Below are 17,828 nucleotides of genomic sequence, written 5' to 3'. Positions count from 1 at the left end.
AATTAATTAATATTAAATAATAAATAAATTTTCAGAAGCTTTCAAAAAATAACCAAATTAACTTGGGAGGCTTCTTAACATTAATTAACTCCAATTTAAAGATTTCTAATGAATTTAAAGTTGGAAATTTGTTGGGCATGAATTTGGATCTGGATCCAAAATCCAAATTCATCTCAAAAATCCAAATGGGTCTTGAGCTGGATCAATACAAGATTAATATGGCTCTTGGATAGAGTCCAGATCCATATGAATTTGGATCAAATCCATTAGATCTGATCCGATCCAAATCCGGATCCGAACCGACAAACTGCTCAATTTTTAAAAAAATGTGATTTTTGGGCCAACCGTAGCCCGAATCAAGGAAAATAAAATATCGTTATGCTCAGAATTTTGAGACGCATCCAACGATATATAACTCGAATTTTGCTTCCAAAATTCACCCAAAAATAACCCAAATTTCGCTTGAATTTAAAGGTCAAAAATAAAACTTTTTCTCACGTTTTGATTGGCTCGTTTAGCCCTTGAGAATGAGACTTGGGCCAAGCCCAGACTCCAAAGCATCGGCTTAAAATCGAGAATCAAACAATTTTTCTTCTATACTTAGCCAAATTTTCGAAAATCTCAAATTTAACTGTGTGAAAATACGCAATATTACATATATGATTATAGATTTAATTAAATCCAAATCTTATTGATTGAATTTAAATCTGTAGTTTTTGAAAAAATAAAACCTGAGTACTTTCATAATATCAAGATCTGGTTCTAGGTTAAATCTGAGTGTGATTAAATTGAGGTCTGATCCAAAAAATATAAAATACATATGTTTATGTATATGTCAAGAACCCAATTTTTGGGCTGATTAGAAACCGTATACATAAATACATGGAATATCATTTCAGACTTAAGTTCTTTTGAATATGATTTGAACCAGAATCGCTGCCAGTGATGCAAGCAGTTGAACTCAATATGTTCATGCGAGTTTCCTGATTCTGTACCAGCCTGTATTCTGATTGTTATATGTATACATCTGTAGTTTCTTGAGCTTATACAGGTGAACAGGATATATATATATATATATATCATTCAGCACACACACACACATATATATATTGATCAGGGAATGTATACATATATATATATATATATACCGATCAGGGTATATATATATATGACTGTTAAGCATATATATATTAAACAGGGTATATATATGCATAACAGTCAGTGTATACAAGTCGATCAACATATATGTATATATATACAAAATCATATTTCGAAAAAGGTTTTGACTATACTGAAATTTATCTATGCTGTTCCAAGTGTCCGATTTCTTTTGGAACTATAAAATTTGCTGGTTTTGGATAGTCAATTGAATATGAACCGAATGAATGTTGCAAATTGGTTTGTTGTGGATATTTAATTAAATCTGATTCTAAAAGCAAGATTGACATGTTATAAAATTTGATTTCTGGTATGTTATAAAAATCTGATCTCTCGCATGTAAAAGGAATCTGGATTGGAAATCAAATTGGAATCTGATGTTTTTTTAGTTATCTAAAACTCTGATAAGCTTGGTTCAATGTGCATTCATTTATTTGTTGTGAATATGCATTGATGTTGTATGGTGAACACCAATTTGAATATCTATGTGTGAGTTATATTCACTGAAATTTGTAATGTCATTTAAATCTTATTAAATTGTATAGTGGTTGTGTGTGTGGACCAATGATAGGCCTTTGAAGGCCAAGAGCGTGTCTGGCTAAAAGTAAACTATAAATGCATTGCAAAACGATTTTGAAAATTTGTTTTTTAAATAGTTACATTGTTGATTTGATAGGGCAAAGGCCCGAATATGTTATTGTATGATGATTTGCATAACTATAAATTAATTAAGACCGGTAAAAGAGACCAAACAGTGTAATAATTTTTCTTCTTTGGTGTCCCTCTGAAAGGGTGGGAACCATGGATGGCGGTCATAGGAGACCGTGGGGATACTAAACACTGGATGTGTTTGTTGTCCCTAAGAACCCGATGTGTGGTTCGTGTTTCCGGCCACAGTTGTAGGAAACTTCCACCACTTTGCCTAGGGGTGGTATTATTGACTCAATTGTAGTTATTGGTATACCAATAAAATTATGTCAATAGATGTTGATTTTTTTGTCATCTCGGCATTAGGTGATGATTTATAATGTTTCGATTGATGGTGATGATCATTGACGTCGGTCGAGGAACATGTAAAACCCAGTAAATAAAATACAAATTGTGTTAAGCTACCTCTATGAGCTGCCTTGAACCTCGAAAACTTTGCTTATTTTTAAGTATCTACGAGTTCTAAGAAAGTGAAAATTAAATGGTGTGCATTAAATAGGGACATGCATGCAAAAGCAATTCTGATAATTGAACTTAAAAAGTTATATTCATGCATCCCTAATTGTTTAATATAGCATAAAATTATTGTTTGCTTGTTTGAACCACTTAAATTGTAAGTTGTTTTGTATAAGTGTTGTTTGTAGAACACTCTTAAACTTGTGTTTGATTTAATCTATGTTAATTTTTCTTACCATTGGATTTCAAGAGAGTCTCGTACGAAGACTACGGTTCTTACCCTATTTTTAAAAATCTTTTTCAAGTACTTAGGCACCATGATGGAGAGACCAACTGGTTGGAGGGCACGAGGGTTATGATTTGGTGGACCGGGTTCTTACGTACTCGAGATGTTTTGTTTTTGTTTTGGGAATTGTGTTAACCTCCATTGAGAACTATTTGATTAAATTTAATTCAATTCAATTTCAGTTCATGGTTTGATTCTATTCTATGTCTGAAATTATTGTGAGATTGTGGATATTAAATTTGTAATGTGACCTGAGTCCCTAGGATAGTTTTCGCAATGTTTTGAAATTATTTAGTTAAAAAAAATGCATTTTTCGAGGGTCAGTTTGGGGTCGTTCCAGCAAGATCTTTCTTATCATATCCTAATGTTTAGATATCACTAACGTGAATCCCATGATGTTGTCTTTGTAGCCAAGAGGCAAATTGTTGACGCTAGCAGCATCACTATGAAGAAGAAAATGACAACATCCTCACCATGCTAATAAAGAGGATAGTGTTAAAATATGTGTATTATCGTCATTTGTAATCTCGTATATATTTATATTCATATATATATATATAGATACATATACATATATATATATATATGTATATGTATATCTATATATATATATGAATATAAATATATATTCTTTATTCACCCAAAAGGGTATTTCTGTAAATTCATGTTTTGCGCATATTCCACTTTGGAATATTGCTTGTAATTTTTCATTTTTATTTTTTATTTTTCTTCTTTTTTCCCTTTTTAATTTTCGGCTTTTGTGCCACATAGGGAGGCTCCCCAAAGAGTCGTTGGGGAGCCTCCAACAGTCACATATGTGACCGTTGGGGGCTCCCAACGACTCTCTTGGGAGCCCCCTTTGTGGCTCCTTTTCTTGCTTATAAATAGGGGCTCTCCCCTTTGTATTTATTAACTTCTTGAGGGAGCTTATGCTCCATTGTAAGGGGGTTTTTACCCCTTCTCCATTATTCTTCAATGATATGCAACTTATGACTTTATGTCATATTTTTCCCTTTTTATGGGTTTTATGTGTTAGCACATTATGTGCTTATGTTGTTTCCCTTTAATGGGTATATTTGCACTTCACGTGCATAGATATGGGTTCATTATTGAACCCAATGTATTTCAAGTCACTTTCTAACATGGTATCAAAGCGAGGTCACGATGGGGTTGTCCTTTGGTGCAACGGAAAGCGTGTCACTCAAGAAATTGTGAAGTATTCATTGCTCTTCCTTTTTTTGAAGTTATTCGGTATGTATCCCTTTTCTTAAAGTATTATGCATTTGAAAATATGTTTCTTGCATATAGTTTGTTCGTTTAATGATAAGTGGAATTATGTCTCTTCACATTTCGTGTGCTCATATATTTTAAAAATATCTCTCTTTTAAATTTGGTGAACTCGTTTGTTGTCCAAATATATAATTTGTGTTCGAACTACTCGTCACATATAATAGCAATTTATGTTTTTAAAATTACCTTCAATTATGTGAGATTTATAATTCTTACATAAGTATCTCATGATTGACCTATAAGTTAACGTTTAAAATTATATATGTGATTTCTTGCTAAAGTAATGATCTTTTCTTAAAATTTCTTAACTCTCATATAAACCCTAATTTGATTTGAGTTCTTCTTTTGATTATGGATTTTAGTGCATTTTTGAAAAATTTGATATAATCCTTATATGAAAATCTCTCACATCTAAAATCTTTGTTGAATCCTAAAGTAGTTCTTGTTAATGATAACTTATAAGAACTCCTAAAAGTTTTTCAATGGTTCTTTTTTGAAAAATTGTTTATGATAAACCATTAGGAAAGATTTTTTAAAAGGAATTTCTCACACTACATAGAGTGCATAGTTCATCTATTGCATCCTTTTGGTATAAATGACTTCATTTTTTCATCTTTATAAACTTGTTGGTTTGTATTTTTTCGAAACCTCTTAATAATATCTTTAAAAAATGCCTACATTGGCCATAATATGGTTTTCTTTGTCCTCAATTGCACTTGCTAAAGTTTGAGAATTTCAAGCATTGCTCTTTTTATAAAGTGCATACTTGCTCACCTTTGTGTATTTTTGTATTTTGTGCACATTTGTTTCTCAAATATTTGCGCTTGTAGGCATTCCCTCTTTTTTATGAAATACATGCCTTAGTGCATGTTTACACCTTGGTGTGTATTTGTTCAAGTATTGTATGAGTGCCTTCGTGCACATCTTTTATAAAGCCTTTTGTGCTTACATGTGTATTGTCTCTTCGTAGACATTTTTGCATTATGGAGCCTTTATGCACATTTCTTTTTGTGAAAAATATAATGAATTTAGATATTGAGTCCTTTTTAAATCATTGTAAGTGCTTATAGCACTTTGTATGTTTCCGCATATCTCATCACAATCAAAGAATATTTAAAAATTGTTGTATGGGATTTAATCCCAAATCTATAAATTTTCAAGTGTTTCTTAAATATTCTTCCCTTGGATATTGTGTTAAAGCCTTCTTTGTGAACCATTACGGTTCTTATGATTTCTTTGATTAAAAGCTTGATTGTCTTGATGAATTCTTTATGTTGTTGTGTTTATTGCTTAAATAAGTCTTTTTTGGTATAAATGACTTGTTTGAAGATTAAGCATAATTTGTGTTTATGCAAAATTGTTATTACGAAGCATATTATTGGTTATTGGACCTTTCGATTCAATTTTTTAATCGGTCCTCTCTTCTTTGAAAAATGATTCCTAATGTGTTTATTGTCTTTTTGTGGCATTTATATTTGTCCATCACATGTTATTTAATGCATCATTTATTTGGCCTTATTATTGTTATATTAGAGATGTTTGTTGAGGTGAGTTATGGGCACCTCGTGTTATATCATTTTAGATTGTCCACCTTCCATATTATAGATGGTTGTTGAGGTGAGTTATGGGCACCTTGGGACTCTAAAATGATTTGTTGTATGATCTCTAATTATGAGTGTGTCACTCATTTTCTCTCTTGTGGCCATTGATATTATTAATGCTTCTATGTAAATGTGATGGACATATGGTGTTTTGAAACCTTAAATGTTTTAAGGTATATTTAAAATCAAGGGTTTTGGGATTATTGCCCAACTTTTTCTTGCTTATGGATCTTATGAGTGCATTTGCACATTTATGATTTTGTGTTCTTGTGTTTTTGCACAAGTGTTCTAAGTGTTCATAGTGTGTGTATGTTCACACATTTGTTCTCAAGAATTTTTATCGATTATAGTATCTTGTTGAAGATATTTTTTACATGCATTTATTCCAAAATGTTATTGTTATGAGAATTCTTTTTAAAAGGAATATTATGTTAATTCAAGGTTTTACTGTTGTCATTACAAGTTTATTGCCTCAAAAGTCTTTTCCTTTTATGCCCATTATCTAAGTGTCATCATATGTAGACAAGAATTTTATTACACCTTCGTGTGTTTTTAGCCTTTTGTTGGCTTTTGCTCTCTTGGTCTAGTAGCTGAACACACTTGTCTTGAGTGATCTTATATGTAGACAAGACACGTTGATTCACACCATCGTGTGTGATCTTAGTCCATGTTGGCGTTTGTGTTCTTGTTCTAGTCGCTTAGATGTATGCCCATGGTTGGCTTATTTCACTCATGTCAAGTGCCATCTTATGTAGACAAGAGATGTATTATGTTTTAGCCCATAGTTGGCTTATTACTCTTGTTCTAGTAGCTGAACATACTTGGTTTTAAGTGTATTTTTTACGTAGACAAGAGATACTTTTTAGTCCATGTGGGCATGTATTCTCTTGCTCTTGTCGTAGATGCACTTATTTCAAGTATTATTATATATAGACAAGAGGTTCGTTTACACACCTTTGTGTGTGTCTTTGGCCTTTAATGGCTTTATATTTTTGATCTAGTAGCTTATACACTTGATTTATGGGTTTTGGAGGACTAATGAGGAAGTTGTTTGTAATGAATAAACTATTATTGAAATTTGCAAAATTTCATTCATGACTTGTGTTTTTCAAGTAACTCATATTTTTGATATGGATATCAAGTTGATTTATTAGCATTTAACCTATATATTAAGTGCTTATGGTTTTTGCCACCCTTATATGCAAAATGTGGATTTTGTCAATTAAGTATGACTTTCATAAATGATTTTAAAACCTTGTGAACTCTTGGGTTTATTTTGCCTATAGTATGCTTAGAGACTTCGTTTCTCTTGTTTGGGACTTCATTACATGTTTGAAGCATGATCATTAATGAGTTCCTTGAGTATTAATTCATTTAATGATAAGTATATGCATATGCTCTTTATGGCCTTTTTTGGGCTCTCATTCAATAAAGCATAGGTATTTTATGTCTCTTCGTAGGCTTCTTGTGGTATCCCTTTGTGGATCATTTTGTTATTCCCCATTATGGGGTTATATTTGTCCAATGTTGGACTTTATGAATGCATTATGCATTCTTGCAATTTATTTTTGCATAATTTGCTTCCGCTCAGTTTGTTTTAACATGATGTATGATTTCGAAACTTTAAGTGTCATTTCTGCATAATTTGCATAATTTCTAACATAGGTCATCCATGATTATGCTAGTTAGAAATGGTCCATTTGAGTAAAAGTGCAAAGATATGTTTTACTTGTTTCTTTGTTGATTCTCTACAGGATCGCTAAAGATGTGGAACATTAGATGCATCATGGATTCGATCGATGGGGAGTTGGACTTTGAAGACCTAGCTCAAACTGTCATGAAGATGGAGTTTTTTCTTAAAGACTTTTGAAGAATTGGACTTCGTCTCAAGGCTTCCCTTTGTTTTTCCAAACTTTCGGGTTTTTCCCCGCAAAGTTTGAGGGGGATGTTAAAATATGTGTATTATCGTCATTTGTAATCTCGTGTATATTTATATTCATATATATATATATATAGATACATATATATATATATATATATGTATATCTATATATATATATGAATATAAATATATATTCTTTATTCACCCAAAAGGGTATTTCTGTAAATTCCTGTTTTGCGCATATTCCACTTTAGAATATTGTTTGTAATTTTTCATTTTTATTTTTTTTTTTATTTTTTTTTTTTTTATTTTTTTTTTTTTTCTTCTTTTTTCCCTTTTTAATTTTCGGCTTTTGTGCCACATAGGGAGGCTCCCCAAAGAGTCGTTGGGGAGCCTCCAACGGTCACATATGTGACCGTTGGGGGCTCCCAACGACTCTCTTGGGAGCCCCCTTTGTGGCTCCTTTTCTTGCTTATAAATAGGGGCTCTCCCCTTTGTATTTATTAACTTCTTGAGGGAGCTTATGCTCCATTGTAAGGGGTTTTTTACCCCTTCTCCATTATTCTTCAATGATATGCAACTTATGACTTTATGTCATATTTTTCCCTTTTTATGGGTTTTATGTGTTAGCACATTATGTGCTTATGTTGTTTCCCTTTAATGGGTATATTTGCACTTCACGTGCATAGATATGGGTTCATTATTGAACCCAATGTATTTCAAGTCACTTTCTAACAGATAGGGATTCTTCATTCTCCCCATACTACCTCATTGTTGTAATAAAATATGTAAAAATACAAAACAAAAGCTTTTAAGAGCTTACAAGATCACAACCACAAGTGCACGTGCACAAGTCCACTATGGGACAATACAAAAGCCAACAATGGCAACACAAGAATATAAAAAATATCTTTTATTAGGATATGATTAAGCAAAAAAAACCAATATCAAGGGAGACAAACCCCCCTATATATACACGTATACAAGAGAGAGAGACCATTGGGAGCTCACAACGGTTATATTTATGACCGTTGGGGAGCCCCAATGATTCTATAGTCAAATAACCATAGAGCCCCTGCTTTACTTAATTAATGACAATAAAAATAAAAAATAAGAAATGAAAAATTGTTCCTAATGAACAGTGCCTATTATAAGGAAAAAAGACCAAAATAACCCTGATATATATACATGCTATTTTAACACCCCCCTCAACTTACGATGACTCACCATAAGTTTGCATTTTGCAATTACAAAAGCATAAACCCATTACATAAAATATCTTTATTGACTTCATCAAGTTCTTTCGTTTAGTTGTTTCCTTGAAAGGTGCACTCGATGTTCTATCATATGCTCTATTGCACAAAGGGTTTCTAGGATCTTCAATATCATCAATATTTGAGAACCTATAGATAGAGCTAACAAAACATCCCAATTATACACAAGGATATATATCATAAAACATAAAAAGGGATCAGATAAGTGGAACAAACCTCAAAGATAGTCACAAAAAACAATATATATTTCAAGAAAACATAAATCCTAATTAGAGGCTTTATCCACAAAAATTCAAACAAGCACATGTATTTAGATAATCATGCATGCATACCATCCGAAGGTTTTAAGAAAATAAATCATCTATCATACCAAGTAAAATCAACAATCATGCATACAAAATGTTTCAAACTTCAAACATAGAACCAATGTCCGCACTTGTGGAGGGGTGACAACAAATTTTCTGATAACGGTTGGGTTACATCAAGGATCTGCTTTAAGCCCTTTCCTATTTGCTATAGTGATGGATGAGCTTACGAGATCAATTCAAGAAAATGTGTCGTGGTATATGTTGTTTGTTGATGATATTGTTTTGATTGATGAGTCTAGAGCTGGGGTTAATGCTAAGTTAGAATTATGGAGACAGACATTGGAAGCAAGAGGTTTTAAGTTGAGTAAGAGTAAGACAGAATACATGGAATGTCGGTTTAGTAAGCAACGAAGTAGTGATGGGAGTGTAGTGAAGCTTGGTGAGCAAGAAATATCGGTGGATGATTGTTTCAAATATTTGGGATCTATCATTCAAAAGTATGGAGAAATTGATGGACATGTAAATCATAGGATAAAGGTTGGGTGGATGAAATGGAAGAGTGCAACTGGAGTGTTGTGCGATTGTAAAATGTCATTGCAGTTGAAGGGAAAGTTTTATAGGACGACTATTAGGCCCGATTTACTATATGGTACGGAATGTTGGGCTGCCAAGAGACATCATATTCAAAAAATTAGTGTAGCTGAGATGCATATGCTGAGATGGATGTATGGAAATACAATAAAAGATAAGATTCGAAACGAAGAGATACGTAAGAAGGTAGGCGTTGCACCCATTGAAAATAAGATGAGAGAGAATCGTTTACGGTGGTTTGGACATATTCGGCGAAGGCCTAATGATGCTCCAGTTAGAAGGATGGAGAAATGGGAAAATATATCAGTTAAAAGAGGTCGGGGTAGGCCTAGGAAGGCATGGATGGAGGTGATAGGAAAGGATATGAATGCTTTGAACCTCACCGAGGACATGGCATTGGATAGAAATGATTGGAGGAGAAGGATTGTAACGCCCCAAAAATTCAGGACTTGTAACTTTTAGAATAGTTTAGAAAGCTTTGAAATCATACAATTATCAGAGTTTAAATAATACTTCAGCGGAAAATGATATTTTTAAAACCACAAGTCAATGGACCTTGAGCGCATTACAGTGTAAACTTTCCTTTGTAAAATCCCGCACAACTATTGAAATCAAATGGTTTTGAAATGCAATTTCAATGATGGAGAATTTGTTTGTTGAAACCGAAAAGAAGTTTACTAAAACAGCTTTAGTAACTCAAGGTTTAATAAAAAGAGAAATTTTGGAATACCCTTCATACCAAATTTACCAACATGTCCTCAGGAGCGAAACGTCAGGGAAAAAACTCTATCTTGATCTCATCACGCCATCGTGCCATCGCAAACTGTATTACCTATCCAAAACCTGCCCATAAAATGGGTCAGTTTCACTAAAAACTGGTAGGTGCACAGACATGACAATATTGAACATAATTAAGCAGAATAATTTAATATGTCAAGTAGACAGGCAATTATATAGCAATTTAATTTCAACATCAACTATCATGAACACAATGTTAAAATTATTACAAGCATTTTACTGGCACAAGTAGGCTAACTATTACAAGCAAAGCACTGCACAAGAAAGTTAACTAGCAAAATACAATGCTTCATCAACCACACACAATTCCATAAGTATTGAACCTGTTGTACCCTATAACTTTCATACGTGCATAACTGAACACATTGTGTGATCGGATTTAAATTATGTTTCGATATTAACTGGCCAAGCGGGTACGCACAAGGCACGACTCTAGAAACAATCTAGACTGATCCGGGGGTTTATTATGCTATGTATTTTATGATAACCCGGATAGCTGACTGAGTCCGCACCTAAGGGGACGGTCGGTGACCAAGAGAGAAATCCCCAAAGCAGCATAAACAATGGATGCATCCCAAACATGGAGAGCTACCACCTAGGATAATTATGGTAGTCCCATTCCCCTAACTCCGATGACTGGGGAAGCCGAGTCTTTTGCTCGTAACTGCCATTAATGGCCTGTCCATCGAAGTTTTGTACCTTCCTGTTCTCTCTCCTGACAGGAGTCAGCAATTCGAATGAGTACATCAGGGGTAGTTAACTGAAGACTCATTCTACATACTCTGGTCTTTCGACCCACTCGAGTATCTTGCCGGTGAAGGCGAAAACATCACTTATTTAGGTGATCACAACATTTTGTTATTTGCACTCATCGAGGTTGCCACAACCTACTCATCCAATCATCGCAACGTAAGAAGACGTACTTGTCAAAAAGTACGGTCGTACATGTCATAAGTACGACTACGATGAAAGGGATATGGTTCCACAAAAGAAACCCCAACAGATATTATCTGCCAAAGGATTAATACAACACATCCTGGCAAGATAAGTCTTGAATTCAATTCAACATTTTTCATATTTCGTGATGCAAGGTCATCTCGGATCTCTCGTCCGATCAACAAAGTACTTAACATGTTGTGCATGTCTAAAAGTACGCTATACTGAACCAGGGAGGTCTGTGGGCTTCTCAAAAGGAATACCCAACACGCAACTTCATAACAATTCAAAGAATATAGGAGTGCTCATTTGACACGATTCATCCTTAAAAGTCATAATGCCACATTAAGTCATTCACGCAAGGCACAACACTATCAAACTCGCATCCAAAATTTATCTTAGTATCGACATGTGATACTAGGTTGATACATAAAGAATGGGTCCTTCAACAGAACCCCACTCATTCATATGCTCATGCCCCCAATCGGGGTTATGTAAATTGAGCCGCAACTTGAATCAAGGTTATAAAACATTTCTCCCAAGTGTGTGGACTTGGGAGGGGTCAAATGTGACTTCGCAATCCTGCAAGACTTAATCTTACTTTGCAAAAGTTGTGCATTACGAAGAGCACCGGGTTCGCAGAAGGAAACTCGTTTTTAGAGAACTGAAATGCACATGCACAACTTCTAGTGTTTTGAAAACAAGTGAAATCAGGATGGGCACAAGACTACATTTATGTAGGTACATATTTACCATAAGTGTGAGCATATGCAGGTTATAACATGACGACAAGCACCTCTCGACTTGCGATGCCGCACATCAAGCGAAAAGCACATAAGTAACACACAAGGTACCAGAAACATACATTGTCTACTTAGATAGGAAAACACATAAGGTCATAAGTAATACACGAGACACAAAGTCGTACCTCACTCAAAGGAAACGTGCAGGCAAAAGTGGATGCAAGCAAACAAGGGCATATGTATTTCGAGAAATACGAAACCACACCTCAACTCATAATCAACTTATGCAAAATAATGATCGAAGAATGAAATTGTACATCGACCCATAGGAACGAACATGCAAAAATATATGCAAGCAATTAAGGGCATAAGTATTGCAAAAAGTACGAAACCACCTTCAACCACATGAGCAAATACACAAATTAATACTCAAAGAGTAAAATCATACATCGACTCATAAATATGCAGACAAGAAAATATGTAACGCAGAAGCAATATAAATCTAAGCATATCTAGCATGGGCATCTTAATTATTTCAACTTAAATACGTTCATCAATTGCCCTTTGTGCGACTTTACCCTACCTCAGAATGTCGTGCAGATGCATACGTCTACGGGTGAGGATGATACGAAGGTCGGGCCGCGGAGCGCGAACTGGACTCGTTGCGAACTCTGCAAGAGTGTGAAACATTTAATTATGTTAATCTAATTAATGGTGCAACGGGGCAAGGGTAAGATTAGGCGGCACGGAGTGATCCCCCGACTGCCGACGACAACGGGGCGGCAGAGAAAGAGTCATTGTCAAACATAGCGAGGCGGCAGGGGGCGAGCCCCCCCCCCCCCCCCCCCCCCCCCGCAGACAGCACTGAAGCGGCAGGGGTCGCACCCCTGCCGACGGCACTGAAGCGGCAGGGGTCACACCCCTGCCAACAGCAGTGAAACGGCAGGGGCTAGCCCCTGCCGACAGCAGCGAAGCGGCAGGGATCGCACCCCTGCCGACATCAACAAAGCGGCAGGGGTCGCACCCCTGCCGACGGCAGCGAATCGGCAGGGGGCTAGCCCCTACCGACAGCAACGAATCGGCAGGGGGCTAGCCCCTACCGACAGCAACGAATCGGCAGGGGGCTAACCCCTACCGATAGCAACGAATCGGCAGGGGGCTAGCCCCTACCGATAGCAACGAATCGGCAGGGGGCTAGCCCCTGCCGACAGTACTGAAGCGGCAGGGGTCACACCCCTGCCGACGGCACTGAAACGGCAGGGGTCGCACCCCTGCCGACGGCACTGAAACGGCAGGGGTCGCACCCCTGCCGACGACAGTGAATCGGCAGGGGTCGAGCCCCTGCCGATGACAGCGAATCGGCACTGGCCGAGCCCCTGACGTCCGGCGAAAGGATGATGGCAGGGGGACAAACCCCTGCCGAAGAGAGAGAGAGATCGGGGCGAGGGGGTGACACAGGGCCAATGGTCCCTCTGTCGTGCCTTCCGTCGAGGTGACAGAGAGAGGGGCGAAGAGGGAGGAGGAGGGGGAGGTGAAAAGGGAGGTGCAGAGGGCGTACCTGGAAGGAGAGGAGGTGAGGTGGCTGGCGGTCGGCGGCGTGCGCAGGAAAGGAGGAGGCGTCGATCGGGGTTGCCGCCTGCAGGGAACGAGAAGGGGGGCGGGACATCGATCCCCCCCTCCCGCAATGCTCTTAAAGAGCTCGGGGAGGGGCGACAAAAGGGGAAACCCTGATGGGTTTCCCTATCGGCCGAAGGCGCGATGGGGGGGTGCGGCGCACAGGAGGAAGACCTCCTGGGTCGTTTTTTTTTTTTTTTTTTTTTTTTTTTTTTTTGAAAACGCGGGTTTTACAAGGATTCATGTGGAAGACCCAGAATGATTTTCTTTTTTGGTTCATATCGCTGACCCCAATTGTTTTGGGATGAAGGCGTAGTTGTTGTTGTTGTTGTTGTATCCATGATAAAAAAACACATATATATATATATATATAACATGTAGTTATATTTAACACATGAATATGAATCTTTAACTATCAAGAACAAGATTTAAAAAAAAAACAATTAAACAACTCATCATGGAGTTAAATCCACCCAATGAGAAAATAAAATGTTCAGGGAAAGGATTTTTCAAAAAAAGGTAACCATTTTCATATAAATGCACAACGGAAATAATGAAGAAATTCAAAAACCTAGATACAACAAAACAAGAGAAATGATACTTTGCAAGAATAGTTTGTTTACAGTAAGTAATCATCTCTTGTTTACCACAACACTCAAAGGAGTTTACAATAATCAAGGAATTAATTAAATTTATGCTAAAACATGCAAGACAACCACCATGGAACAAATCTAAATATCCTCAACATATATATAACATGCAATTAAAGCATATTCACTGCAAATAACAATGCATGAAAATATTTTAATGAATAAACATTTCCAATACAAGGGAAAACAAGTAGTAAAAGTTTAGAAATTTTATGGAGAGATTTTAAAAAATCCCACATAACAAAAGGAATGCTATTTGCAAATCTCAACACCAATTTGCTTACCACAAGCAATCACCTCTTTCACCTCCAACCCAAATGACCTCATAATTCAAGTGTATGACAATAGATCAAACACAAATGTCAGAAATAACTATAATAGTGTCCATGCACCAGCAATACTGGCTATTTGATAATACAAATCAGCTACAAGTACAGAATGTGCACATCTCTCACCTCACGAATGATTGTAAAACTGCAAATAATAACATCATCTACAACAGGTGCACATAACTCACCACAACCATGGTTGTAAAACTGACAAAGAAAAATCTCTTATCCAACAAAAAAGGTCACTCAAATAAGAGGTATGGGTGGAGAAACAGGCAAGGTAACGAGAACTTGTAATAAAAACAAACCAATGTCACCAAGAAAACAAGATTTGAAATCAAGGTAAGAACAATGAATTTTTACAAACTATCTAGTAAACCATCATGGTTTCAATGAAGAATATAGCCATCACAGATAACAATAAATACAAGCATCAACAATATATCAATGGCCAGATAAACAAATGAGTGATACAACACACTCAGAATAAGTGATCAAACAACCGTCAGTTATAGTCGAACTATAAGCTGACAATCTAAACTGACAAAACCGAGGTGCATACAACTCACCCCAACAAACATCTTTGGTTTCATCCACAATGTACAAGGACCATGAGGTCCATGTGGGATGAAGCAATGGATGGTGAAGATGCCAAATCACTTTCTTAAAGTGATTTGACAGATCACCTGATCTGCTTTGGTATCACTGTGTGTGTTTCTCTTGATTATGCATTTATATGTATTTCCCTTGACAGTTTTTAAGGAAAAAGTGTGGTTCACAATGTGTATTCCAATTAATGAGAGATGAACTAACATAACTAAATTTGGCTGCGAATTTCATCTGTGAAAAGATTCAGCTATGATTAATCAAAATTTGGTCAGAAATCTGGTGTGAACTGATGATATGTTGGGCATGATGCATTTTTGCAATTCATTGTACTCTTGAGTCTGGTTTGCTTTCGCTACTCTTAAACAGACATGATGAACATAGAAGACCATATCATACACTATTTTGTTTTTATAGTTCTGCCCATTCTGTTCTGAAGTTCCAGTGTGGTTCTCCAAGGAGGAATTAAAATGGAGAGGCATATGCACCATCAAATTGTCTGTTGGACTCGATGCTGCATGCCAGTGGTATTTCTTTTCTTGGAATAACTATTTGAAATTCTTGCATCATTCAAACATCCGCATTTCAATTATCCCAACTACAACGCAACAGGATCCCTTCCCTCATGATGCAGCAAATTGCTCAGCTTGTAAAATGTATCAAACTGGGAAATAACCCAAAATATGGTCATCGGCTTCAAGGCCGAAAGAAATTCCTAGAGTATTGACAAGATTTTTTCAGGAAGTACAAAACGTCCCAACATGCACATTCTGCTAAAGGGGAAGGATCCGAAGGTTCCGTTACCCTTCCATTGAGACCAATCCTGGTTGCAAACACTCACAAATTTTCCATGCAGCATTCTCTAAGGAAATACAGAACCCCCATGTTCCAGAATCAATCAAAGACTAAGAAATTTGGCATTCAACACTATAAACAACACACAACAAACTTACTTCAAACCAATAAGGGGAACATCGATCAATGGAAATGACGCAAGATACACAATTTCTGTTCACCAAAGGTGAAACCAGCTCTCCTTAGAGCCCACTGCCCACTAATGAACGTTATGCTACAAAAATGCAAAAAAAAAGACAAATTTTCCCCAACATACCGAATACCCATGTTCCAAAATCAATCAGAGGACTCAAAAATTCGGCATGCAACACAAACAGCACGCAACAAACTTAGTTCAATCGGATGTGGGGAACACCCATGGGTTGAAATCCACACAGAATTCTTTTGCACCCAAAGATGATATCATATCTTTCTACAAAAATTGATGGTTGTACCCACTAATGAAGGTAATGAAAATCAATACAAAACTGGTTTCACTGACACCATCTCTTCCAACAAAATTTGATGGTACTGCCCACAAATGAAGGTTATGCTACAAGATGCACAAAAACAGAGACCCAGAACTAGAGTACTGCAAAACAAACGAAAAAACATAAATAACAAAAGACTCCAACATAAAAGTATGCAGGAAAAATAAACATAACCAGCCATGGCAACTCACCTTTGGGTGCAGCAGAAGCAACTCTGAGGACTGCCCATATGGGGAGCAGCAAGAAGACGATTCTGAGCATGGATTCTCGCAGTTTTGGAGCTCTTGTTCCCAGACCTGAGAGGAAGAAGGGATTGTGAAATGGGAACTGGGGAGCCTTCTTTCTTTCTTTTCTAGTATTTTTGCATTTTGGGGTGGCTAAAAGACAGCCAAAAGGCCTAGAAAAAGCTTTTAATTGTGAGTTGGGGTTAGTTCGGGGTCATTGACATAGTCAACTTCCTTTTAGCTTTAAGTAAAATGGTGATGATTGTGTGTTGGCGGTGTGAAAAAGGAAAGAAGTCAATCATCTTGGATGGGGATGGCAGTGGACCCGGGGACAACGGCCCTCCCTCGCCACGTTTGGACCGGGGATGAAGGGCATGAAACCGAGATGGAAGCGGGGAATTTATTCTGATGCGGGGATGGAGGCGGAGATAGACTTACGCTTTACCCTGTCCCGCCCTCTCCCAATCTCCGCCTAGACCCGCTCTTCAAAATTTTTTCCTCCTTCTGCAAGAGAAAGAAAAACTATTATGTGAGTCAAACTCGATCAAAGTTTTGAAAATGGTTTTTGAAAAATATTCGCCTTCGTTTTTTAAATTTTGTGAGAAAATTCTGTAGAATGGGACTCGCCTGTCGGTACGAGGTTCAACCATTCCTAGTGCATTTACCAGGGGTAATTGAACCAAGAATCAATGTGTGCTTAGCTAGGCCCAAATATCTAAATTATGCTTTATTTCTTAAATGCACAGAGAATCAAGCATGTGCTATAAAATTTTTGAAAGATGCACATTTTGAAAAGATAATGTTTGCTTCTGATGTTTGAAAAGTACTTTGAAAAATGATGATTCTGGGAAAATCATGAATTGCATTGAGAAAGCATTTTTGAAGAAAAGAAAGGTCGATTTTTGAAGAAATCATGAGATTTTAAAAAATTGATTTCTGATAAAATCCCAATGACTTTAAGATAATCGATTTCTTAGAGCTTTGAACCTTGAAATTGAGCATGTTAGAACATTGGAAAATCATGATTTGAACTGGAAAAATATTTGAAA

At 36.5% G+C, this 17,828-nt stretch overlaps 1 protein-coding gene across 2 annotated transcripts in view; it reads right to left on the bottom strand.

Annotated features, from left to right (window-relative positions):
• Positions 1-16,922, bottom strand: part of LOC149834559 (receptor-like protein 4) — a 65,008-nt gene extending 48,086 nt beyond the window's left edge. The window contains exon 1 of one of the 2 annotated variants that reach the window (XM_090011483.1): positions 16,747-16,922. In XM_090011483.1, coding sequence (XP_089867609.1) covers positions 16,747-16,816 — 70 coding nt within the window. In that variant the 5' untranslated portion in view covers positions 16,817-16,922. The remainder of the gene's footprint in view (positions 1-16,746) is intronic. The other variant, XM_090011484.1, reaches the window with a different exon arrangement.
• Between the last annotated feature and the right edge of the window lie 906 nt (positions 16,923-17,828).

Source organism: Nuphar pumila, chromosome 6, assembly GCF_984573655.1.
Source record: "Nuphar pumila chromosome 6, dmNupPumi1.hap1.1, whole genome shotgun sequence".
In the NCBI taxonomy this organism is placed as follows: Eukaryota; Viridiplantae; Streptophyta; class Magnoliopsida; order Nymphaeales; family Nymphaeaceae; genus Nuphar; species Nuphar pumila.
Note: the sequence above shows the minus strand (reverse complement) of the source record. Positions and strands in the feature narration are given on the sequence as shown.